Source organism: Pleuronectes platessa, chromosome 16, assembly GCF_947347685.1.
Source record: "Pleuronectes platessa chromosome 16, fPlePla1.1, whole genome shotgun sequence".
Lineage (NCBI taxonomy): Eukaryota > Metazoa > Chordata > Actinopteri > Pleuronectiformes > Pleuronectidae > Pleuronectes > Pleuronectes platessa.
Window position 1 is genome coordinate 13,633,422 of NC_070641.1, and position 26,267 is coordinate 13,659,688.

The window sequence follows — 26,267 nt, forward strand, 5'->3', positions numbered from 1 at the left end:
GGGAGGTTGATAACGCTACTAACACGCGACAGATGCCAAAATGAAGAAAAAAACTAAAAGAAAACGAATATATCCCGGTGAAAAAGCAGTGAACATAGAAGACACAGACAAAGATATCAAGAGTTTGTGATAATAAGAGCCATGGGCGTCAGGGTCATGTACACAAAATCATGTGATGTACACAGCAGAGTTAATACGTCACTTCCTGCCTCTGTGTGCTGCACCCGGCTGCTCCACCTCTTCTTATGTGGAGGATTGGATGCTGTTTTGAACACATTAGTGCAGGAACCTTCCGCTGAGTTGTGCATGTATGAAAGTTCCTGCAACTCACACAACTCAAATGTGTGGCCAAAATCTGTTTGTTTTAAAAGCAGGAAATACGGAGCTCTAACATAAGATTTACTGAAATGAAATCTTAGTGACGTTATCTATATGAAGGGGTTAGGAACCCAGACACATTGTTTGGACGCTGGCATACCTTGGCACCCAACAGAGCTATCATCTGGCTAAAGTTAACACGACACTGGCTACAAGCCAGCAGGACGTCCTTGTTGTTACTGTCGTTGTTAATATGGAATATATGACCCGTATGAATGGTTGTGTATAGACACATCATTATCATAAGGATAGTGAATCACACATTTAAATAATAAGAGGTGACACAGAGCCAGCCATTTCACTCTAAGGTGCGTAGGCTTCAAGCCAATTTGTCTCTATTTCAACACAGCCAACTATAGGCATTATCCAACAGACTTGTTTGTCGGACCTCTAATCAAGATGAGTAGCAAGTGTCGGGGTTGTGAACTTGCCTGAGTGTCTTAATGTTGTCTCCTAGCTAAAAAATAGCAAACATGCTTTTCTTCCAATTGAAAAACAAAATTCTCTGTTTAAAAGCCGTCCAAAAATAACAACAAGAGGGAAAGTTCAAGCTTGTAAAAGAGGGACTAGAGCAGAGTGACAGAACAGAGTGAGTGACAGATTCACTGTCGTGTAAGGCACCGGGAAATGCATAAAAGTAAGGAGCAAGCCTCAAACATACCCAAACTAAATGAGGAACTTCTGAGAGTAACTGCATTGGCTTGTGAGAGATTTTGGCATAAGCTGTCCCATTGCACCAAGAGCTATTTTTACAGCAAATACCCATGAGAGGGACAACGGCGCTGAGTTAAGGCAAAGCCACTGGCTCTTAACTTTGATCATTTCCCGTCTCCTCTGAGTGCGTTAAGTTCTTTTTTGGACAGTATCTTTAATAAAGTATTGAAATGTATAAAATGTCATGAAGATGGAGGTCATATTTAATGCGAGAGCCCAGAAAACACAGGAACTGTTGTGAAATGGGGTATTTGGGGGGTGGTGGGGGGTACTGGCATTTGCGCAGAACATTTCCTTTACAATGAAAACAATCTAACCAACTGCAGCACTCAGAGGAATTCACCTCCCATCCCCCATACCCCCCACCCTCTCTCCACCACCACCATTACATTACCATATCAAAGCCCGGAGTTCAGAGCAAGTCTTCTCTTTCAAGAATGGGAGCTAGGCAGAGGAAGGGAGGGGGAGAGGACAAGACCAAGGCAGGCAAGAGTAGACCCAAGACCGAGTTTGCTTTCATCCCTGTTTGGTGTGTGCGCATGTGCGCAAGAGAGACAGAGTGTGTATGTGGGTGTTCCAATGCAAGTGCATGTTTGTTGGCAAAAAAAATACTGCAGAAAAATCTGGGGAGATACTAGAGGACTACTGATTGGATCTTCCACAAGCTGCACCGAAGAGAAGTCAATTCACATTCCAGAGGCACATAATGGGGCCTGCAGGGGGTCTGACGGAGAAACAGAAATGCCAAAGCAGGTACACAGTGCAGTTAGCAGGGCACTATGTGGCAGATGGCCAGCAGGATCCAGGCAAAGCCAAGCAGCTCTATATCTCATTGTTGGCATATTCACCTCAACAACAGATCTGTTGCTAACCTACACTATTGCCTTGTCTGTTTTTCTCTGTTCAGCTCACTGTACAAGAGCTCACAGACCCCCTCTCCAGTTTGCTGGGAGACTAAATGGGAAAATCAAAGTGAATGGCATTAGGGTAAATAAGACCACTGGTTGCCTGGGAAACAGTGTACCCTGCCCCACTCACTCAAGCCTTTACTTTTCTCCCATCACTGGAGAGCAATAATACATTATTGACAGAGGGCCACAACAGGCAGCAGTGCAGCATTTTCAAATTGTATTTGAACAAGAGAGATTTGCTGTTGGTAGATACACAAGGCAAATGAAAGAGAGTACAGCATGCAGATAGACAAGAACGGAGGGAGACTGGCAGTTGGGGGAGAATTCTTAAAAGCCCACCCCATTCACACGACCATAACCATCAATCTGCCATCCATCCCAGGCTTCCTCCTTTGAACCCTACTAGAGTCTGTCAGAGAGCTGACTGGAATCGCTAACTAGATGAGAATAAGCAGCTTGTTTACTTGGAATTTTTTTTATATCAACCAAAGCTAATCAGAGACACTGTATTTACATAGGAACCAATTTAATAATAAGGTTGTGTTTTCCTGAAATTCACTATTATTTCTTAGAACAATATAAGAATATTGCTGCAAATATTTTCTTTGCATTGCTGCGTTTAGATTAAGGGGTTGCATTGATATGCATAGAAATTCGCTCTCAATGCACAATTACCCTTTGTGGTTCAGCTGTTGGAGAAAGAACATCTTTGTACTCTAAATAGCATAAGAGTGTAACAGTTAAGTAATTACCCGGGAATTTTTCATAGCTGTCTGCTGTAAACTAACTGTGCATGAGTTTAGGATCAGGTTTGATTCTTTGATTCTTGGGTCTGAACCTGGGGGCTGATCCAGGAATTTGTTCCCACTTTCGGTATCATTGCCAAATTTAGCATTTTTCAACAATTTCTTTGATTTGAAAGAGATTAAATACATTTGGGAATGATATGTAAGAGTATGTGCAATTTGGTGTGGTTCCAAATAAAAATCTGGATCTGGTGAATTGAAAAGCAGTTTCACCAGGGGACTGTTGGGCCGTAGCAGAGGTATGCACTGTACTGTGTGTTATACTAGTTAGTGACAACCATAGTACTTCTCCTTTTAGCTTCCTTAGATAAAACTGAAAACTGAATTGCATTCTCATTAATAAGAATGTGATCTCAACATGTTTGAGTGTTGTTCTGCCGCAGCTTGTGCTGCCTGACTCAAGTTTCAAAGGCCCCAATCCACTAAGATGAGTTTCAGCTGGTCGGTGGGAAGCCTGGACAGAGGCCAAAAATAGACAATTTTCTTTTTATAATCACTAGGGGAAAAAATCCCAACTAACAGCAATTCATATATAGAATAATCTTGAACAAAAGCATGCACCATAGATGCATCTACATAGTTGAGTCTGCAGCTAATACAAACAATACTCAATCAATGGAGTTCTCCAAGAGGCCAATAAAAAGTATATTGGTGCCAGGAAAACTGAAGCATAGACACACTCTATCCCAACAGTGAGTTACAACCTGTGCAGACTGGAGAACACAAAGAATGAGCGGAGTTGAAACTCACCCGTCTTTTCTTTGATCTCACAGAGAACGCTGAAGAGGGCTGGCTTCATTCTGTGACAGTTCAGGGCATGCTTCCTGTAAGAGAGAAGAGGGAATAAGAGAGGGAGAGAGTAGGGAGGATTACGATAAACAGACCTCAATCTCAAGTCATACCATGTCCTCCCCCATAAACAGGTAGTGTATTATGCATACAGAATTTCATGTAAAGTACAACACAGCCGAACAGAGCTATGTTGTTTAAAGGCATTTTTAATGGCCAAATGCTTTTGTCGGTGCGTAAACATCCTTGATGCTTCAATCTGAACCAGCAAGAGTAATATTGTCATTTGGATGCTTTGCACTATGGGACAGGTAATGATGCCAAACCTCAAGGTCATTATTACTGAGCACCAGATTCCACAGTAATCTAATTTCTACCTCTTACAGAAAGACTTGTACCATAAAAGTAGATTACAAGTTGATAGAGGGGATTAGTATTAAGTTGCAATTTTAATTTAATCACCGGCATTCTCGTTATTGCCGAACAGGCTAATAGCAATTAAAGGAGAAAAGGCAAAACTTCAGAACTTGAACTAAGGTTATCGTAATCAAATCCCAACACTTGAGCGTCAAAACCTCCTGCTAATACTCATCCATGCACCCACACACACCCGTCCAGCTTACAGTTATTAAAACATGTACAGCGGGGGTCTGCAGCAAAGCCCGAACCCTAATATGACCCAAAATGACTTTACTGAATTATCTCTAACACTATTGTGTTGACAATAAAAACCAATTACATGAGAGAAAAGTACATTGCTAACTGGGTACCTATTAAACTGCATTACAAAAGTGTGTACATTTTTCACATCTAAAACCAGGTTAAAGGGAAGAATGTAAAACAAAGCATTAATTAATTATTCCAACCCCTGTAGCTCACAGTGTTCCACTATTGTTGAGGTTTTCAGAGAGGTGTTGTTAAATTCTAGAATACCTGTGCAGCTATAGCTGGCAGTGCTGCTGTCATATTGTATTATCTATCTAAGTGTTTTGGTAATTCTGTACACCTCTGTAATTTCACTGAATTGTCCTACAGAGAAAGCAAAGAAGCATTTGGATATCATTTATAGAATAAACTGAAAATGTTCTAGCAATTGTAAAAGTGCAAAGCAGATAATGTTTAGGTGAAAAACGACTAAATTTCTGATAAACACAAGCTTGAAAAGACTAAACACCTGAAGATCCCCCTGATATAAAGCATTTCTTTTCCAAATTACACATTGATAGAACAATTCTAATGCAATTGTAAACTTACAACAAGGATAATGTTATGGTGAAAAACAATGACAACATGAAGCCTCCATTTCTGATGAAAATGAGGTGAAGATGACACAAGCAAGCCTAAAGATCATCCTTACACAAATGCATTTATCTTCCAAATAACAACACATAAATACAACCACAGATGAAGATGATTTGGCTACACCTGACCTCAACAACAATTCCAGTTGTGAATTTCCGCTGGCATTTTAATTAGGGGACTAAGGTGAACTATCAAATTGTGCGCCTACAGTATATGCCACAAACAACTGCCATTCTGTTTGCTTATTGAGGCAGGTTGATGTCAAGAGTTGTGCGTCTAGCATTAATTATGTCATTTTGTCCACCAATTTTGTCACTGCTGGATTTGAGTTGGGGGAGGGCTGCCTTCAGCATGGAGGGTATGAGCAGGAGGGGGAGAAGGAGGTGCTCATGCGGTCCTGTACTGACCTGTGTTGGAAGTTGAGTGGCAGGCCACCCCCTGCCATGCCCCCCCCTGCTCTCCCTCCCTCTGTGGGGTCGTCTGATCCACCCCAATGCGCCGGCGAGTCCTCTGGCCAGCATCTGAACATATGGCGACAGGGTGAGAGGATGAGGGCGGATGGTGCGCAGGAAGTGTTCTCTGCAACACCGAGTTCTTGCAGGGCACTGACCACTCCCCATCCCAACACACTGCCACCCTACACGGCGAGGGCGTCGTGCTCACATGAGAACCACCTCACACAATAATTTGTAGATCACGACTGAGGGGAGGACTGATGTGTGGGTGACAAAGAGTTAAGGGTGATATTGATAAAGCTTGTACATTTGAAGTCAGACCAGCTGCTAGATATTAGCAAACCTATTTATAACAACAGGCTGCATGTTGTCATTAACCTGGTTGTGGTTTAACCTTTTACCTCAACTATACCTACGAAGTAAATTAGCAGACAGACAAACAATTGCTCATGCAGTGCAAACCAGCCTGTCAGCTAATGATGCACAGAAAATAAATATATAATGATTGAAATGCCTTATTGATTATGTAAGTGCTATGCTAAAGGCAGCTCCAAGGACTTAAACCGTGCGCACCATACAATTTGTATCATGTCCGCTGACCTACAGTAGACTGCATTCCCTAGCGTTAACCCTGCTCTCATACGTATAACAGGAAGAGGACCTGCTCTGAGATGGGAGTTCAGATCAATACAAGCATACAGCAAGGACATCTCTGGCCCTTCCAAAGCAGCCACACCTATAAATAGTTTAATAGTCTGTTTATATCTAATAATAAGACTGCTACATGATTCCCAACAATGGAAATTGGGCCTTTAAATCCTAATCATTCTAATTATGGCATTTGATTAACCACAGTGTTTTGTAAATGATAAGGCGCATATCATAAGAAGAATATTATGTATGGCCTGCGTGAAATATTCCAAAGCTAAAGTATTTGCATTGGTCCGCAAAGTGAGGCCTGATTAAGTCCTCAAACTTGTGGTGGAGAAAAATGTAATATCCCCAGTGTTCATAGGCTGCTGGTGTAGCATCATCCCTCCCCCTCACCACCATCTCATTAATAGAAACTCGATTTGCGGACAGCTGCACTCGCGTACACATTATAGGAGAATTGATTGCACCCAGCACACAATGAAAAGGATGAACACCAGGGAGGGAGGGAGTGAAAGAGGAGTGAATTAATTAAGAGAACCAGGTGGTCAAATGTTGGGTGGAAAATCACTAGCTAATGACACATCACACTGTGGCCACCGTTTTGCAGTGGACGTTTGCCTATTGTTCAAAAATACGGACGCTTCATCTGAAACTGACCTTATGCTCCTTGAGCCACATGGCGAATGAGTGCGAGTCATTCTCTCGCTGCGGCGCCCACACGGCTCACAATAACGATTTGGTGGAGGAGAAGAAAAAAAAAAAAAACACCTCGCACACAAACATTAAGTGGCGAGTGATACCAATGACCGATTGCTGTCATCACAACCAGCACTGGGGCCTTGGACGATTGAGTAATCCTCACCCTTACCTTAATCCATCCCCCCCTGATTTACATATCAATGACTAATGATATCTGCTCTCATTGATGTAAAGCGCCATATCAGATACATGCTGTTGTAATTAGGCAAATCTAACGTGGCAGAGTCTGATTAGTGGTATGAAAAAGCGTTTTTTTCCACACAGGATCCACATGAGCTCAGATAGCTGGGTCTCCAACAACTTGCAAAACATTCACTATCTTAAAAGGCAGTGTCGATTTTGTTGACACACTTCGTCTTAGTTCTTAAACCCGACTGTGCAAACGGGACATTTGGATCCCTAACTTTGCATAGTCCTGCGAGCCAATGAGATGATGTCAAATTGTTTAAAAAAAATACATATAAGATGCGTTTTCTTTATGCAAGGGGGCACATTGAACTTTATTAACCTAAACAGAAAACAATGCTACAGTGTTGGGGGAAGTGGTTAATTCTCATAGACTCAAAAGGAGTAAACTTTTAAAAGTGGCACAGCATTAGTAAACCAATTAACAATCACGTTCACGTCGTATTTCAACCAAATCAACATGTCTACAATCACAGTTTGCCATGGAGCACGGTTTGAATTAACAAAGAACCTCGTCTCAAGGCACAACAGCACTGTAATGTGCTGAAGTTATTCTGCGAGCAAATCGAACGTTAGTGGGTTTGCAGCGAATTACAATGTGGCGTGAAGTTGCATAATGTTGTAATTGCGTATTACCGTACGTGAAGATTTCATATATATAACGCAAAAGTAAGGTACACAACAGCGCACTTTAGCTTTAGCTACGAGGAGTGGAAAATGGCTCTTCGCCTGTCTTACCTGGCCTGTGCTTCGTCCAGGCTCTCGTCGGTGATGGCCATTATTTGCTGTAGGATATCCCCGATGTCTTGCTGGGGCTGACCGAGGGACTGCTGTTTCCTGACCGAGTCCGGGTCACCGACGTCGCCTTGTGCTAGTCCACCGAGTCCGGCGAGACTCGACAGCATCCTGGTCTGATCATCCATACTTTCAAAGAAAAACTCGCCGTTCTCCCTCAGTCGAAGAATACACACAAATAGCTAGCCTGTTAGCTAGCGCGCAAAGTATTTTCCGCGACAAACCATACAACACTTCGTACCTCGGCCGACGGCGACGATTAGCGAGCAGTTAAGGGTCGTTGTCATAAAACAAACGGCGAAAACACGCTTTACATTCGCTCGTGTTTTGTCTCTTCCCCCCTCCGCAAGTCAATAAACGCGGCTAAGCGGGCTAACGTTAGCTAAGCGCCGAGTGAAAAGCAGCTAGGTTAGTAGCTGTAGCCCAGCAGAGGAGCAGCAGCAGCAGGGACACACATGCACGGACTGTGTGGGCTTGCCAACAGCGCCTCGCACATTTTCGAAATAAAGAAAGGGAAAATGGAAAAATGCGACAACACGCGAGCTCCCTCTTCTTTCTTTTTAAGCCTTAATGGTAAATCTCGCTGGAGGGGAAACCAAAAAAAAAAGACGCGAATGAAGCGACGAAGCTAAACGATGGTCTCGCTCCCGATCAGAGACCTCCTACCAAAACACACCGCGGTTTGCCATTGTTGTTGGTGTCGCGCGAGTATGTGGGATGTGCTGGGGCTGCGCGAGCGCTGTGCGTGCGTGCGTGCGCCGCGCTGACCATTGAACTCGCAACAGCGCGCAGCGCGAGCGTGCGTGCGTGTTGGGGGAACCAGTGCTACACAACGGAAAGCTGCACTACACCGCGTCCATGTACGAGCCGCTGTAATGGTGGCACTGTTTGGTTCGAACCACACACTGTAACCGCATCACCTCTGCAGGTGACAATAATCTCCTCGTGCACGGCCTTTACAAACGTATAGCCCCTTACGTCACCACCACTGCTGGTCCTTGTGTAAATTTAGTATTTTTATTGTATGGTGGGATCATCTTCATGGCATAAGCAAGCACAGATTGCTTCTTTCTTTTTAAGGAAAACTTTGAAGTGCCTGTAGAGATGTGAGGTATCTGCGATTTGAGATTATAACAAGATGAGGATTAGAAAACATTGTGTAATAATAACTGTTCTGCACATACATTTTGAAGGTTGTTTTGAACAATCTGTCCCTGCTCATAAGGGGGTTCAATAGAAAAATAGAAGTATTGGATCTAATTCGATCTCCCATTGTTAAGCAGCACATAATTTCATAAATTGCTTACATAAGCAATATACCTGCCCTGGGTAACAGTGTTTTAATCTAAGGTGGGATCACCTACAAAGCATCAGAAAGCACAGATTGCTTTTGTAAAGAAAACTTTGAAGTGCACTGGGGATGGTGTGCTATTGGAGATTACAACAAGATTAGGATTAGAAAACATTATGAAATATTAGCTAACACGATAGAGTTTGTTATGCGCATTAATTTAAAAGGTTTGTTTGAGCAATCTGTCCCTGCTCATCAATGGAGTTTTGAATCCAATTTGATGTCTCATTGTTAAGTAGCCTGTCATTTCATAAAATTGCTTAGATATACAATATGCGTGTCCTATTGTAGTTGGGTAGCAGCGTTTTAATATGAGGTGGGATCAGCTACATGGCAGGATTGCTTTTTTCGAAAGAATACTTTGAAGTGGATGAAGAGATGTGAGGTATTTTTCAGATGATAACAAGATAATAAGTGTTATAAGAACTAATGGAGCCTCATATATGTTCTTCACATACATGGTGAAGGTTTCTTTTGAGCAGTCTGTCCCTGCTCATGAATATGATCAATGGGAAAAAAAGAGGAATATTGGATCTAATTTGAAATCTCCTGGTTAAGTATTATTTAATAAATTGCCTAGATATACCTGCCCAACTGTAATTGGTTAAAGGTATTTCTTGTCATTAATCTGAAGGTGAGATCCCCTACATGGCACAAGAAAGCCCAGATTGCTTTTGTAAAGACAACTTTGAAGTGCATGAGGACATCTGAAGGACTGGGGATGACACGCTGTTTGAGATTATAACAGGAATAGGATTAGAAAGCATTGTGTTATAATATCTAACATGATGGGGCCTCTGCCATGTGTCATTCAGATACACTTTGAAGGTTTGTTTGAGCAAGTGCGGAGCTTCTTGAACCTGTCCCTGCTCACAAATATGATCAATAGAAAAGAATAGGAGTATTTGATCCAATTTGATCTCTCCAGGTTAAGTATCATTTCATAAATAGCTTAGATATACAATATGCCTGCCCACATGCACTATTACTGGAAACACTGCTTTCATAATAACAGTCATTAGTGCTCTCTTCTCTCTCATGTAATTTCTTTGAAAATACTTAAAACAAACATTGATACACCTTTTCATTTATATTAGACACCGTATTTTCTCCTGAATGTTGTAAATATTCTTATTTTTCTTGATGTGCTTTGTTACTTGTGACATCTATCCCAATTCTGGAGAGGGATTCCTCACAAGCTCACGATCTGAGGTTCCTGCGTTTCTTCCCGTTAACAAGGTTTTTGTTGGTTGTTCTCCCTCACTCTAGCCTGTGGTTAAGGGCTGAGGAAGTTGCACCTTGTTAAACCCTATGAGGCAAATCGTGATTTGTGAATATGGGCCCCTACAATATTTGATGGAGAGATTGATTAACTGTGCCTCAAAGTAAAAGCCCCAATACCCGTCTGTGTGGGCACATTGTCGCGCCACCAAGAGCAATAGTCAACCTCCACGCAGAGCAGACAAACCTACATCATTCTGTCTTAAGACCCTGATGAATGAAACATCCCATCAGTTTTCAGTATGAAAATGTTGACAGCACAGATTGAAAACAAGTGTCCTTGTTTTTTTGCAAACTGGGCAATTCTGCTGTAGTTTATCACTCAGATCAGAGAGACAGCTTTTCCAAGACGAATGACTGGCTGAATGGATGTGGAGGAGCGCCGCAGCCAGTCCTGCTGTAGCGAGGAGGAGATGATGGGTGTGCATGAGGGAGTAGGACCAAACTGGCAGTGGTTTATGCTGACTCTCCGCACATCCATCTAGCACAATCTGTGGCTAATCAATCTAAAGTTAGAGACAACAAGGATCGAGAATACAGTAAACCTGAACAGTAATTGTTCATTGAATGTGCATATAACACAATTTCAGGCATCTCCGTTTCTGTTGGTTCCCACCACAACCGACACTAATCTTTAAAACTTTTGGGTTCAAATAGGGGAAAATAATTCACATGCATATTAATACATCCCTTTGGAGATTTTAAATCTTTACTGTTTGATATTTTTCATCAATATTGTGACTGTTTTTAGTAATATATTTTTATTGTGTGGTTTTGTTTGCTGCTGATTGTGAATGTTTTTTGTTCTCAGGCCTCTTTTGGAAAAGAGATCTCGGTCTCAAAGTCATTGCCTGATTAAATAAAGATTAAATAGAAAATTTTAAAAAAATTAATTGAAAAGAGAATCACCTACTTCCTCCTAATTGTCTGCAAACAAGGAAGAAACTGGTCCCACCCCAGGAACCTTTGCATTCAAATTAAACACTTAAAGAATAACTTCTAACACACCATTTACTGGGGCCATTGAGGTTGTTTAAAGCAACACTTAATCATACAAATTTAAGTGAGCAGCCGCAGGGATTACCATCGAAGCTCAAAGTCAGTGTCAATCACTGTCAACAGAGACCTTCCTTGAAAGTAAAAAGAGTGTCAGTGGCTTTGTAAACTTCTTGGTTTTATTGTTGGTGATTCATTTAAGGATCATTTCTGTGGAGCCTCTATTCATTTGGATGCTAAAGCTGCCCTCCTCTCACCCCATGAGCATCAAGCCTCATTTTCATCTAAATAGGAATCGATCTCTCCTGCTGTGCACCATCCTCCCTCACTCACAACTCTCACGGTCACAACACTGCTTCTCTTGGCTGGTCTGCGTGCTCTCTAGTCACATCTCCTGTATGCAACCACCAGGAAAATTCACCATTTCTCCATGTTTGGAGATCCTATCTGCATAGCAAGGAAACCCATTTACACCGTTGGCGGTGGGAGAAGAAGGGTTTTCCTTCCTACTGTAATTATCATTGAAAAAAAATTAAGTATGAACGTTAATGAGCGAATGGCTCCAAGAGATAAGAGTGATAGTGAACAAAGCGTTGACTGACTGGTACAATGTCAAAGCTTCGTTCTGCATCAGTGACCGAGCCAAACGCAAGAGATGGGGGTGAGTCACTGTGGGGGAGGGGCCTCCTCCGGAATGGTCAGGGGACACAGATGAAGTGAAATAGATGCAGCACCAAAAAGAGAGTAAATGGGACTGAGGACGAGCATGTAAAACAAAGAGACTGCAGGCAAACTACAGAGCAGGATCCCCATTTATTCAAACTCTCTCACCAATGTGCATTAATATTAATGCTTTCCCTTTGTCCAAGTCAATTCTAATTAAAAAACAGGCACATTTTCTAATAGATTTTAACCTTTTTTATGTCATTGTTTTTACTCTTTGCATAAGGACTTTTGAGAACACCTGTATAATAGATTCTGTTTAAGCGTAACTTCAAATACACCCGATCACTCAAGTTCTTTGAAAAGTAATTTGTTTAAAACACTTAATCAATTTTGGTTTGTGATATCATTATATTTCAATGTTTAAAGAGAAAAGCCTTCACTCTGAAAAGGGAATTGTTCCAAGAGGTGGGGAATTTCTTTCCCAGTCTTTATTTTATGAAGATGCACAGAATGACAAATGTTCTGGTTTTACAGGAAGTTGTCAAAGTCTTCTGAAACATTTGGCTTTGCTCCATTTCTGACAGATGACACTCAAGTCTTAATATCAGGTTTTGCAGCAGTGAATGCACTTAATTCACGTTTGACAAAACATAAAAATCCCCTCTGGCCATTAACCCAGCATGCCAGGATAAATATATATAAAGCCTACCACTGCCACCTGCTGGTCAAGCACATGGACTACCTGAAGTGGCTCTATTACCAGTCCTTCCGTTTGCTGAATGAAATGGTTTCATTTGATGGAGAAAACACGAGTTTAATTTATTTTAAAAAGACAGAGCAAAGAGATTAAGAAAAAGTATGGTCCCAAATCACATAACAGCAAATTAAAATATGTATAAGCTCATAGACAATTTATAAAGAGCCAGAGTCTGTTGATGTGTTTTTGTCGTTTGTTCTTCCCTCCTGCCTGAGTGCTCATGTGGTTGCAGAGGATACAGGTGCTGCCATAAGGTTTCTAAAAGGGTCGGGTGAAAGATCCTGGAATCCTGCTTCTGCCGCTGGTAGAAAAAAGAAGCAGAATTCATGTTAATTTGATCATTTATGAAAGCAACAAAATTATTCCACAGGAAAGATTTAAAGAAGAATAAAGTTCATTACCCAATCGGCTACTAGTCTCCTTCACGATTAACTGTGACTGCTCCTTCACAGACAGAAGGTCTCTAACCATCTTACACTGAGTGTCCATCTACAGATAAATAAATAAAAAGGAAAAACATGGTAAAACAGGACAAAATCATTTCAATACCAATGTTAACTTCAATAGTAGTAGTTCTCTGTGTACTTAAAGGCCTTAAAAACAGATAAGAAACAATTAAAGTTAGGGTTTTAAAAATATATCCGTAGCTATAATTATATCTAGTTACCGCAATCTTAATATGTAACATCCACCGTTCAACTTTCAGAAAGTGGGGTCAATTTTAAATAACGAACAACACAACAAAACAGAAATGTCAAGTTAAAAGAAAATTAAACTGTTTAGGCTGAAAATACTGTTTTTGGTGGATACTATCACTTATAACAGGAAGCTGACTGAAATGCACTGAGAACTTCACAGCACAGTATGGGTGTCGCAATTGTTCTGTTGAAATTTGTTGTTCGAATATAAATCAGACAAAACTGAATGTGACTTTCTTATTTACTTTACTGGCACCGTCAACCACGACAGTTGAGAGCCAAAAACTTAATAAACATTTCAAAGATGTAGAAGAAAGAATGTGTTCCAATTCTTGTGTACAGCCAAGAAGCATTTCACTTCTTTAATGCCAGCTTTATCATATAACACCATAAAGATGGCATATCATAACAATGTTTTAATTAAAACAACAGATTTGGGCTTTTGCTTAAATTGTCAGCAGTGACATTCAATTTAATTTGCAACTTACAATCACGGCTATAGTGTGAAGCTTGGGCTGCTGTCTACAGAGAAGGCCGTGGTAATCAGGTTTGTTCTGTATGAAAAGGTACTGGGAGGACTCGGCCATACATGAAGAGTCTAATGCGATGCCTCTCTCCTGGCCCTCCTCCACTTTCCTGAAACAAATCCAGAACACGTAATTGACACAAAACCGTGAAGACAAAACTGACAGTATAACCACAGCATTCCTCAGGGACACCACACACACCCTCACCTTTCCACTTCCTCTGCTTTACTCCGGTGTTTGTTCAACAGGGCCTCCCAAGATTCACTCTCAGCCTGGAGCCTAAAACAGAAAACAGACCGATTAATGATAGGTGATGGCATCTATGGTTAAGTTTGAAGGTATGAAGGATTTGTGTGTGCGAGAGTGGAATGAAGAACAACATGCCTGTTGATGGTTTTCTGGACTTTTTCCACGGCTCTCTGCACGGCAGGATCACAAGAACTGAAGAAAAATAAAATAACGTATGATAATAAATGCAAAGTGATAAATCAATCAGTAGCCAAAAAGAACAAATAGTTATCAATATCTTTCATGCAGAGATGTAAATAAATAGAAAAGCTAGAATACCTGGCTGCACTCGCATGAAGCTGATCAGCCTGTGGTTTACTGTGTAGACTTTTGGCCAGATAACCCCACTCTTTCTGCATGTGCTTGACTGTACCGTGGAGGACACAGAACACAGACATACATCTTAAACTCAATTCTTCTTTAATAATAATAATAATTATTTTTTTTTTTCTATGTGGCATATCAAATAAAGCTGTGCAAGCACTTACCTTGTTTTTGAAAACGCTCCAGTGAGCTGTTCGGCACAGACTGGAGGGAATTTTGAGTTCTTTCAACTGCCAGCTAGAGACAAAATAGCCCTGATTAGACTATCAAGAGTTATGAGCTGTACCGATAATCAAGTGCAAACAAACCCCTCACGGTCTTCTCATTATGACACACGTATTCTCTTTGTGAACTTCATAAAGAAATCTTCAGTGCAGAAGTTAATTACTCTTGAATAAAGCCATAACATCAGGTCGCTAAAGTTCTGAAACCAAATCTCAGTAAATCTCACAATGTTCTTATCAAACCACTACGTAAATATCTACTTCTTGCAATCCAACAAATGGTATCTGATGGCCCTTATTTTGTTAGACAGACACTTTATTTTAAATGTATCATCTTTCAAAATATTTTCAGTCTAGTGACCTAACAAGGTCTTTATCACAAATGTTAAATAGAAGAACAGTCATTTATTGAGCCTGATTACATCTGTCAAGGAGGTTATGTTTTCACCCCCATCTGTTTACTGTTTTGTTTTTTGAAAGCAAGAGAGTGCAAAAAAGTACTGGACAGATCACCACAAAATGTGTTGGATGCGGTATTAAATCAGGGAAGAACACATTGACTTTTAATGCTGATCCGGATCAATTCCTGGATTTTCTTCAACATTTTCCTTGGTTTCTCAGAGGACAAATCAGTGGTATTTATTGGACTGGAGTATGTCAAATTTGGTGCAGATCCAAATAAAAATCTGGATCTACTGAACTTAAATGTGGTTTCATGAGGGGGACTGTTTTTATACATTCAACCTTTCCTTTCCGGTTGATAAATTTGTCACATTTCTAATTAAGTTTGTTTAAAGATAATTCACTATTGTACTAATGACTCCTTCACACTTACCCTCATGGAAGCCTCCATCAATCTCTCGAGCCTGTCTTGTTGTGACAAGGATGTGCTTATGCTCCTGCACAAAACTGCAGTAAACACACACATGGGCATTAATGGACAAATAATCCCCTGAGCTTTATTTTGCTGATCACAGGGGGGGGGGGGGCAGACAGACAGACATCTCACCCTGATATGGGTTGGGCAGGGAAGGGAAAGAGCGTCTCGTCAAGGTGGCTCTCCTCCAGGACTTCCTGCGTGCAGACGGACTGACGGAGACACCTGAGGGCCCCTCTGTGTTTTCTGTGTTTTCCATCTTGTCTGTTTCTGGATGTGACTCCTGGGTGGTGGGCGATGGGGGGTCGGTCCTGGGGGATTTGTATGGGGGTGCCGTGCTGGCGAGGCTCGAGGACCCGGGGCTTGTGGAGGAGCATCTTTTGGACGACTGTGAGGCCGAGGAGACCTGAGAGCACAGAGACAACACGAAGTGAGCCTCCGGAGCAGGAGCAGCTCGCGGATACACAACAAGCGGTTGTTGTTAGTTAGGTTGAATGTTACGACAAATGTCTCACCTCGGTCTGATTCCCAGCGACAGTCCCGAAGCTGCAGGAAAACACGAATTTACAAGCTACACGTTACATGTGCACAATAGAAGTAACACACGTAAAGACAAATAACGTTACCACGGTCATTCAGTAGCACGTCTACGTCAACAAGTACCGCAAACTAAACAGCAATTCACACCAGACACATACATTTATTTAGCGGGGAACTTTGCTCAACACAACACAAACGTTCGTCGAGAACACAACTGACGCTAACTTTGGAGAAAAACATAAAATACAAACCCGTCGTGTTCCGCTTGCAAATGTTTTTCCGCCATTTTTTCTTTCAAATAGTTCTCCTCCCAGCGCGCGCCCAGCCGAACCCCTCCGAGGAGCTAAGAACTGTGGGAAATGTAGTGTGAGCGCAACACGAGAGAAACGGTGCAAAGGAAGGTATTTTTACAGTTTTACTGACAGAGCATCAACAGTTTGTATAATATAGTATAATATAATATAATATAATATAATATAATATAATGTAATGTAATGTAATATAATATGACATAATAACTGTATTGTATAGCACCTTTCATACAAGAAAAACAGCTCAAAGTGATATATATAATCTATCATATATTAAGCTTAATACAGTTACTTAAGTGAAAAAATAACTGTATGAATATATTTGTTTCCTTAATTCAAGATGTTCTAAATTCCTAATTTCCTTGGGAGTGAATGTGTTTTTCTCCTCTATTGTGGTTCTGCCGTTTCAATTGTTACTGTTTGCACATCTCTTCATTTACAGCAGCAGGGATTTCTTAAACTGTACATCCATTGTGATTTCCTGACCCCTGGATTCAAAATAAGTTAATATATAACAAATATTTATAACAAATGACTGTTCCTTTTTGAAGCGTCTGAAAAAAGCTTATGACCTTGACGCTTTTTTATCATTAACTTGTGTTCTAAAGTATCAATAGGCAAATTCCTGTGTTATCTATGTAATGTGGCGAAAAGGGAAAGTATGTGTGCAATAGCTGATTTTGAAATGAAATGTAAAGAAAATCAGGAAAGGCACCAGTTATTGAGATTTATTCATGTTTTCTCTTTATAATTAGCTTTTGAAAGATAAGCTAATTGACTGTCAAGTGTACGTATACCAAGGCTAAGCTGTGGCAGCCTCCTGTATCATGAATTTTATATTTGCTCTTTGTTGACTTGGGGTTTGGTTTCAGGTGGTACATACCACAGAGAGGATGCCAGAATTATACACATTTTAGATTTCAAGGCCATTTAACATGTTGATTGGTATAGTATTTGATCCACAATGCAAGGGACTGGTTTACTATATGTATTTTCTAGACAGCTAATGTGTTTTACAATTAAAGTTTACTTAAATTCATATCAAAGAACGGTTTTTGATCTCCTGCGATCTCCGTTTTTTTTGGTAGTTAGAACCAGTTTTATATTTAACATAAATATGACACACTTCAAGTCTTTTCTGCTGTCAATTGATGCTTAATGGACTGACACGTTTTGTTTTGGTAGGTATCCCGTGTCAAGTTTTACTGGGGGACAGGTTCACTGTCTTCATATACTCTCATTACTTACTTACCCAGTTCTGGGACCAGAATAGTTCATTAACCAGCTGGACGTCCTCATCCTTTAAATGTGCAGACACACCAGTAGTTGTATTTGATATAACACTTGACAGACGTCATCATTTTTTATCTGTAAGTCTTTATAAGTCTGTTAGAGATGTTTTTCACTTTTTACAAAATCAATGAGAGGAATCAAAAACACTTCTGCAATTCTCTTAGAGAATGCCCATTTGTGTGCCCGTGTTTTCACTCTGGCTGGCACACAGTCTCGCACTCCACTCAATACTGCCGTCTTCATGTCCTTGTAGCAGTGGGGAGGGACAGATGAAGAGAGGGATAAAGAATTGTAGAAAAAGATAAAGAGTTATAAAGAAATCAGATAGGGAGTCTAAAGAGAGACAATACAGAAACACAGATGGTTGAGGAAAGGTGGAGTAGGACGAGGGAAGGAGTGGAGTGTACACTACTGCTCGCCATGTCTGTCTCGGCTGTTTTGTCACAACAGCTTCACTTGTTTTCTTCATCCAAAGTTTTCTCTCCCTTTACAGTTTGGTTGGTAAGGGCAGCAGTTGCTGTTGGCACAAGTTCAAGAAGGCAGCCTGAGAGTTCCTTTGCCCAGCAGGAACTCCAGGACACGGTCCACCAGCAGGGCGGCAACAAAGTCCACCACCAGAACCTGGGCAATGATCATTTTGAACTGCAAGGAAGTAAAGAGGAGGCAGATTACATCGTGGAGTTATTAATGACTACAAGTGTATGAGAGGCAAAACAACGGCGAGATAATGTCAGCTTACGTCAGTTGGAATATCTACTAGAGAAAATTGTTCATTGAATTCTGGCGAGGAACCAGAGAGAAGTCCCACAATTGCTAATCCTGACAGAGCGATGCTCCATAGAAGTGGTCGATTCTCGGTGAGAGACTCCATGAAGGGGTGACCCTGTCAAACCAAACAAGAAATGCTGTGAATCTATTATACCATAATGAATGCAGAGATAACAAATACTAATGGGAGTAAGGAAAGGTACCTTGTAGTTAATGGCAAAGGTGGCCATCTGCATGGCCATTGACATTATATACACGGTGCTGTTGATTAGACTAGGTTCAAATTCTTTGTATAGATCTGCAAACTGCTCCGCTCTGCAAGAGAAAATTGAAAAGAGAATAGTTATTATAATGTATTAATGTTACGTTGGAAATATTTAACTGTCAAAGCAGAATTTCCATTGACTCTCCCATTCTCTCTCTTTCTGTCTTAGTGAGTTACCTGGGCGGACTTCTGCTCTGTGCCTCTTTGTAAAGGTACACCAGACTACAGAAGTGAACAGCAAACTGCAGCAGCACAGTCAACACCGTATAAAGATTGAAGATGTTTGGTAAGGGCCGCTCTCGAGACAATGTTTTCAGTGGCTGTGTACACAGGAGAAAAGATATGAAAAACAGAAGACATTTGTCATGTAAGACATAATGATCTTTCTTGGAAAACAATCAACCAGGTACAGACAATCACTCTTTAACAAAGTCGCACCTTTGATCTCGAGATGAAGAGGAAGCATCCGGCCAGCAGCAGGCCCTGCAGGGTCGCTTGAAAGTCACTGAACTTGACCCCCTCGAGGTAGAGTACGGACTGGCTGTAGGCCAGCACCAGGGCATTGAGAGCAAGGATTTTAAACATCTGGAGTGTTGTCACCAGGGTGCAACGACCCTGCTTTATGACATGGCAGACTGTGGACAAAGACAAAGTGACAAGGTTCAAATGTGGAGTGACCTAATTTTTTAATCAAGTGCAGAAAGCTGAAAGCTCAGGCCTCACTTACTGCACTGTATGGATGAGAGCTTGGAGGTGAATGGGGCTGCGATGGAGGCATCACCCAGCTTCACTACTTGTACCTGATCCTCTTCAAGTTCCCGTAAGACTTGACTTATCCTCTCCTGTTAAATAATAAATGACCTTTAGACCAGTACACTTCAACTCTATTAGTCAATAGAATGCACATTTATTCTCTGTTTTGAGCTATAAATACACAATTTCCTCAATCTTGGTAAAGTTAGTGGAGAGGAGAATAAAAAGAGGAAGTTACTCATAAACTATTCCAAGAATCAGGTTGGAGTTCCTTTCTGATGACACACACCTTTTGTGCAGCAAGCTGCTCTTCTCTCTGAGCCATTACCCGCTGCCTGGCTGCCCTGGAGCTGAGTTTGCCTACTGAGCTGACGGGTGGTAGAGGTCTGGGTTCTACTATGGGTGCCTCCTTCTCTCTCCCCCGTTTCTTTTTTTCGGGCATGCGCTCTGGGGCGTTGGCTAACAGAGCGACACCTGAAGAAAAACAAAGGGATCGTCACTGCTTACTGTGTCATACATTTGCACAAAGGCTGGGAGTCCCGGCAGTCGATGAACCGTACCTATGTGGGCGTGTTTGAGAGCGCCGACATCATTTGTTCCATCACCGCACATCAGTGTTATATAACCCAGCCCCTTAAGACTGGTGATCACAAATTCCTGTAACACAACAGACAAACCAGAAACATCCTTAAAGTTCACCCTTCGAGACAATTACATCGCTAAATTTTTTTAAATCAGAAAAATTATTCTCCAGATATGCCATAATGCTTCTCAACGACCAAAATCGCCAAACCTCTAACATCAGCTATTGATGTTTGAAATAGGGTTAGGGGTTAGGAGATGTTTAGTCAACTCAATTACAGCTTTGGTTTACAAACTTCAACATAGATTAATGTTGTGTTGACCCAGAAATACAACATCTGTAGAGTCGGCATGAAAAGAAAAAATTACACAACTACTACTACTAGTTTTGAAGGATATACAGCTGCTGTTCTGGGACTCACTTTCTGTTTTGGACTGACACGAGCAAACACTTGTATGTGAGGCAAGAGGGCGTTGAGTAGCGGAGTGTCAGAGCTTAGTCTGGCTAGCCCCTCGCCTGTTACACACAAGTCATACTGTTGCACGAATGAGGAAACGGAGGTAGGGGGCACTGGTACACGCACGCTGCCATCAATGGATTCCCACTGCCATTCACCTGAAAAATAAAAATAACATCAGATGGACTTCTTTAGAAATACCTTCTGAAAATGGATTACGACAATAATCTCGGTGTGTATTAGCTACAACATTTATTTCTGTTCTTGACAGGCTTACTTGAGCAATACATATACATTCTATGAGGACTAGTCTTACTCTGATCGACGCTTGGCTGCAATATAAGAGTGTGTTCTTTCTCAATGAAGTGAAGCTCTCTCGCTACGTGGCATGCCGTTAGAGGGTTGTCGCCTGTGATCATCACAACCTGAAAGCAGAGGGAGATGGATCTTAAAACCATGCTGTTTGTGTACCGGTGAACAATGTTGTGTTGTCAGCTTGTTTACATGATGAGATGCTTCCTGGATCTCTCTGATGACTGCCTTGCTGTCGCTCTTGAGCGGGCAGGACACAACCATGAACCCAACAAACTGCAGGTCACACTCCAGTGCTTCGCGACTCATCTCCCGGACCTACAAGAACCAAGAAATATCAAGCTCAGTTCAGAACCTACTCAAAGACATCAAACAATATCTGATAGTTATGAGAAAAGTTAAACAAGAACCTGCTGATGACTGAGGTGTCCTATCTCTTTATAACCCAGGGCCAGCACTCTGGCCCCTTCCTGGGACATTTCCCTGTGGACTTTGTCATAACTCTCCGGACAGACTGTAAACTGCAAACACAGCCACATTAGAACACCAGTAGATAATGTTGAATAGGGTAGAAAACAGAAGAGCATGTAATGAGGATAGTGTAAATACCATTTGTCTGAGTGTCTCTGGAGCTCCTTTGACAGCTGAGATGTAAGAGAGTTCAGAGGAGCCCATTTTCTCATAGGAGGCCAGAACCGACATCCTCTTCAGAGCGCTGGCAAAGTGGAAGCGCTGGTGGATCTTAAGTCCCTGGGTTTTGATGCCTCGTGGGAACACCTTTTCATCTGGTCAAAGAGACAAGGGTCAACAAGAAACACATTTAAGCATGATGCCACTGGGAGCAAAAGGTACCCGAATGTATCATGAGAGGGCCACACAATTATATGTAACCCACACTTGTTCACACCTGCCAGTGTCCTGCACTGGGCACTAGGCAGACATGTGGAGGTCTTATCCATGTACCTTTAGTGAGGATCCAGTCAGCAGCGGTCAGCATGGCCTTCTCTAGTGGATCTCCGACCAGCTGTCCATCATCCAGAGTGACCAGGGAGTGACAGGTGGCCACCACCCGATGAGTCTCAACTGGGATCTCAGATACAGGCATCACCTCATTTCCTTCCCTGTGTCATAAACACAAACATCACTCAAATATCCTCTAGACACGGTAGTCTGATAATTAACTTAAACCGTAGCAGAGTATGCGTTGTGTTTGTACTTTATGAATTATGGTGTTAAATAGCTGGCTGAGTTTACCTAAGGCCTGCTACTCCACGTACCACCAGACTGTCACTGGTCAGTGTTCCTGTTTTGTCAAAACAGCAAACCTCCACTTTCCCTGCAAATGGTATCCTGAATGGCTCTGTACAGAATACATCTAGGCAGGACAGGAAGAAAAGGAAAATGAGAATGAACCACGGATTTTACAAGCTTTTCATTATATGCTGCTTTGTCCAAGTCTCTTTGTATATATTGTAAACACCCCCACACCCCCACACACACACACACAGGAGAGGAGCAGAAACAGGCTTACAAAGTTTAGCCAGAGCGATAAGAGATGTGTTAACTGCCAGGGAGAGCTCTATGGGGAGTTCTGGTGGAACAACTGAGGTGAGGATAAGCGTGCACTCCAGAAACAGCTTGTAGCGATTCCTGCTGAGATCTTTGGTCCCTGGGGGTGACAATACAAAAAGTAAAGATAGTATTTGGGCATTGCTTAAGCACTCGCCTCCACCTATCAGCTATCACTTTATCTATGATAATATCTGTGGGTAATTTGAATCTTGAGTTGATTCCATGCACCTCACCTTCAACCCACACATAGCCAGCTGCAGCAATGGCAAACACAAGAAGGAAGAGGATGAAGATGAAGGTCTCCATGTTGTTTGCAGTCACTCTCTTCACACCAAAGAGGATGGTTCGTAATAGTTTACCCTGGAAGACGGTTTGTACATACAGTCAGCACAATCATGTTCTTTTTAACTGGAATTAAAATGCAGGAAAAGAAAAAAGGGGAATGTAGTAGTATTGATGAACTAAGCAGCTTTCTTACCTGAGAGGTGTAGAACCCGGTTCTCAATACATAGGCCACACAGCCATTGTCTACAGCTGCAAATAAAGAAATGGTTTAAGAGTCTGCACCTTGTTTTGATGGTTAGGCAACAGTAATTAGCACTTACGTTTGAGTCCAGCACTAGCCTTTAAAGGAGGGCTATGTTGGACCACTTTGGTCCCACCGGAGATGATGTGGAGTCGAGAGTCTGTCTGAAGGTCCAGGACTCGCTCTGGGTCCAAGTCCTCTACTGGCTCCTGCACACCCCACATTATCAGCAGTTATTGAGATGCCCCACAAAAATCGTAATTTAGCCAACACTCCATCAAAGTCCATACCCTCAGCTCTGGATAGTGTTATCATGCATTTATAAAGATGCTACCAACCTTCATCTGGGGCACGGACTCTCCAGTCAGCATGGCCTCATCCACAATGCAGCGACCCCTGAGCAGCAGCACATCACAAGGTACCAAGTTGTCCTGGGGCGATCGTCCTATGCAGGGGAGAGTATATATATATATGAAACACACACTAACAGTGTTAATCTGATGCATATGAAGAGATTAAAAACACTGACAGAAAACGTACCTATTGAGACAATGTCACCGGGGACAAGCTCATCACTTGAAATAGGTCTCCACTTCCTGTTGCGATATACCTGGTACAAAAAATAAGAAGACATTTTGACTGGAGAGTTTAGCAAGATAACCTGTTTGTTTATAACTTAAAATTGGATCAAGCCTACCTGGATCATGTAGGGCTTGTTTCCCATGCGGCGGATCTCAGACATATTCCTCATTTGCTGCTGGACAAGGGAGGCTTCGAACGCCACCAGCATGAACAGTGTGAAAACGCTGTAATACCAGTACTCGTCCAGACACCACAGCCCCACACAAAACACCTGATGGAAGTCAGAGGATAGATAACGTTACATGAATACAGACACTGTTACCAGGTTTACAATTATTACCAATAAAGTTACATTATTGTATACTGAAACTTTCACACATACCTGGAAAACAAAGAAGGGAGCTGTGGCCCTCTCTCTGAAGAGCTCCAGGAAGTCTGGTACTACCATCTCAGCACGATTGGTGCTGTAGCGCTTTTCCGCAGCTCTGAGTTCAGTCTCCTCCTGGTAACCACGGCAGGACTGAAAGTGGCCCATTGGCTGGCAGATGGGATACGCTATTGGAAGGAAACATTTCTTCTCTTGGTGGTCAAACATGTAGCGGATCTTTTGAAACTCAAAAGATAGGGTCCCTTCCCCGTTCTCATCCTGTTGGTTGGCACAACAAATACAAAACAAATTATTGCATAATAAATTCAAGAAAGATATGTTTGTATATTCACAGATTGGAAAAACAGTCTATTTTATCCTTTATACTTTGGAAGAATCACATTATTACACAGTAATTAACTGAAACTAACCATCTTCACTCACTAGGTGACAAATATAAGTAATTTTAGAGGAATGCATCAATAGAATATCCTCTTTGGACAGATATAATCACAAATGTTAACAGAAAATAATGAGTTTGATCATTTTCAAATATTGAAGCCATTTCAAACCAATCTTTTGAGAGGAGTGACAAAGCGAAAATTTATTGCTAAGAACTGCTAAGATCGGGAGACTTATCAGAATTTGACAGACATAGAATGTGACATCTCGGACATGTTCCAAATTACAAGAACTTGGAGCATCCTGACAGAAACTATATGAACTAACCTGGTCCCTCTGTAGTGCCACAAGCTCAGCAGAGCCGTTGTTGGGGCAGGGTATGACCTTTGCCAGCGTAGCCTTGTTTGGGTCTGGTTCCTGTGTGAACAGGTGACAAATTCAGACACAGTGTTAAGGTATTTTTGGTACAGTCATGTGCCTCTGCCGCTTTGTCCCTCTCAAATGAGAAACGCCCCGACATATAGCTGCTTGATCACCATGATATTTGGAGCTTGATTGAATTAAAAAAGGTATTGTTGGGCCTTGGTGGAGATATGCGCTCTACTGCGTGCAATTCAAGTTTCTTGCAGTGAAGAACTTTATTATGATATAACTCGTTATATCATATTAAACTACTCATTGCAAAAAAAACACATTAACCATAATATATTGCTCTAACCATATTCTATTAATATCCATAATGTTGTGTCATAAAACATAATTTCCCCTCATACACTGGCAGTGCAACTCCAAGGTTGTGATGAAATGGAAGCTGAAAATGAAACTTGGAGGAAGTGTCACAGTCACACAGTTAGAGTCTCGGCACCATCACAAAAACATTGGACGGTATCAGCAGGTCCAAGAGAAGTGAAAGGTAAAATGAAAGATTGATCATTGGTGTATTGGAAATCAGTGCCTATAAAGCCCACTATCCATGGTTCAAGCCCAACACCTACCCTACTGTAGTGCCTCTGAGCAAGTCATTGATTTCACGTCACTCATGCTGTCCCTGACTTTTGATCTCTATGCAGAGGAGATAGGGAAAATAAAATGATGTCTAAATCGTATTTCTGTTACTGCTGATGTTTACCTTGGAGCAAGTGAGCAAACAGTGCGCGTGCACGGACCAATAACCGGAGAGAGCAGTTAGGACGTGCGCGATCCCAATGGCTGCCAGCGCTAGGAGGCCTGCCTCCGGATAGTCTGAAGCCCCGTACACCCCCATCCACACGTAGAGCCAGCCCGGGTAGAGTACGGCCAGGAACGGGAGGACAGTGCCGTGCAGAAGCCGGGGCCTCCGCCGGTACAGAGTCACCGAGCTCACCAGCTCGTCGCCGGTGCCGCTGTCATGCTGCTGCTGGTTCACAGAAGGGGCCATTTGCAGATCACCCGGTCCCCGGATCCCGTCTGCGGCCATACTCGCCTCTTTCTCGGCGTCGGTCACGTTGAATTGCTCTCTCCTCCGGGCCCCTCTCTCCTCCGCCGCCGCCCCGTCGTGCCGTAGCCGGTAAAATACAATATTTACACGTAGCGATGCTCGGTCCAGCCTCCGGCGCCAGTTTTCCTCAATCGCTCGCTGTCCTACAGTGGCTTCCGCATACGTAATCACGCAACGTCACGTAATGACTAAAGACCGGAAAAAGCAATTATTTTCTTCCAACCAGCGTTAAATTGCGTCTTTTTGAAAAAAAATTGGTCAACTAATGAATAACGAGACAACTCTGACAAGATGTCGTCGTTTGTTGTTGAATTCTTTGAT

At 42.0% G+C, this 26,267-nt stretch overlaps 3 protein-coding genes across 6 annotated transcripts in view; all 3 read right to left on the minus strand.

Annotated features, from left to right (window-relative positions):
* The window catches only part of pbx4 (pre-B-cell leukemia transcription factor 4), a 30,769-nt gene extending 22,284 nt beyond the window's left edge, over positions 1 to 8,485 (minus strand). For 2 of the 4 annotated variants that reach the window (XM_053442602.1, XM_053442601.1), the window contains exons 1-3: positions 7,693 to 8,485; positions 5,308 to 5,421; positions 3,560 to 3,633 (exon numbers count right to left, since the gene is read on the minus strand). In XM_053442602.1, coding sequence (XP_053298577.1) covers positions 3,560 to 3,633; positions 5,308 to 5,421; positions 7,693 to 7,877 — 373 coding nt within the window. In that variant the 5' untranslated portion in view covers positions 7,878 to 8,485. The remainder of the gene's footprint in view (positions 1 to 3,559; positions 3,634 to 5,307; positions 5,422 to 7,692) is intronic. The other 2 variants (XM_053442603.1, XM_053442604.1) reach the window with 1 other exon arrangement.
* A 4,011-nt stretch (positions 8,486 to 12,496) lies between these two features.
* LOC128458472 (uncharacterized) lies at positions 12,497 to 16,612 on the minus strand. Its single transcript, XM_053443311.1, has 11 exons — positions 16,530 to 16,612; positions 16,254 to 16,284; positions 15,871 to 16,144; positions 15,697 to 15,770; positions 14,802 to 14,874; positions 14,593 to 14,680; positions 14,410 to 14,466; positions 14,233 to 14,304; positions 13,987 to 14,134; positions 13,202 to 13,289; positions 12,497 to 13,101 (listed from the first exon to the last, which is right to left on the minus strand). Exons 1-11 carry the CDS (start codon positions 16,562 to 16,564, stop codon positions 13,019 to 13,021), a joined length of 1,023 nt encoding a protein of 340 aa, XP_053299286.1. The 5' UTR covers positions 16,565 to 16,612; the 3' UTR covers positions 12,497 to 13,018.
* A 1,334-nt stretch (positions 16,613 to 17,946) lies between these two features.
* atp13a1 (ATPase 13A1) lies at positions 17,947 to 26,266 on the minus strand. Its single transcript, XM_053444069.1, has 25 exons — positions 25,599 to 26,266; positions 24,797 to 24,886; positions 24,083 to 24,346; positions 23,816 to 23,971; positions 23,659 to 23,728; positions 23,457 to 23,563; positions 23,198 to 23,327; positions 23,071 to 23,126; positions 22,826 to 22,952; positions 22,552 to 22,689; positions 22,275 to 22,395; positions 21,984 to 22,141; positions 21,630 to 21,805; positions 21,431 to 21,541; positions 21,213 to 21,338; positions 21,025 to 21,133; positions 20,673 to 20,866; positions 20,229 to 20,325; positions 19,958 to 20,142; positions 19,643 to 19,757; positions 19,354 to 19,550; positions 19,093 to 19,235; positions 18,854 to 18,965; positions 18,622 to 18,765; positions 17,947 to 18,524 (listed from the first exon to the last, which is right to left on the minus strand). Exons 1-25 carry the CDS (start codon positions 25,923 to 25,925, stop codon positions 18,414 to 18,416), a joined length of 3,564 nt encoding a protein of 1,187 aa, XP_053300044.1. The 5' UTR covers positions 25,926 to 26,266; the 3' UTR covers positions 17,947 to 18,413.
* Position 26,267: the final 1 nt, after the last annotated feature.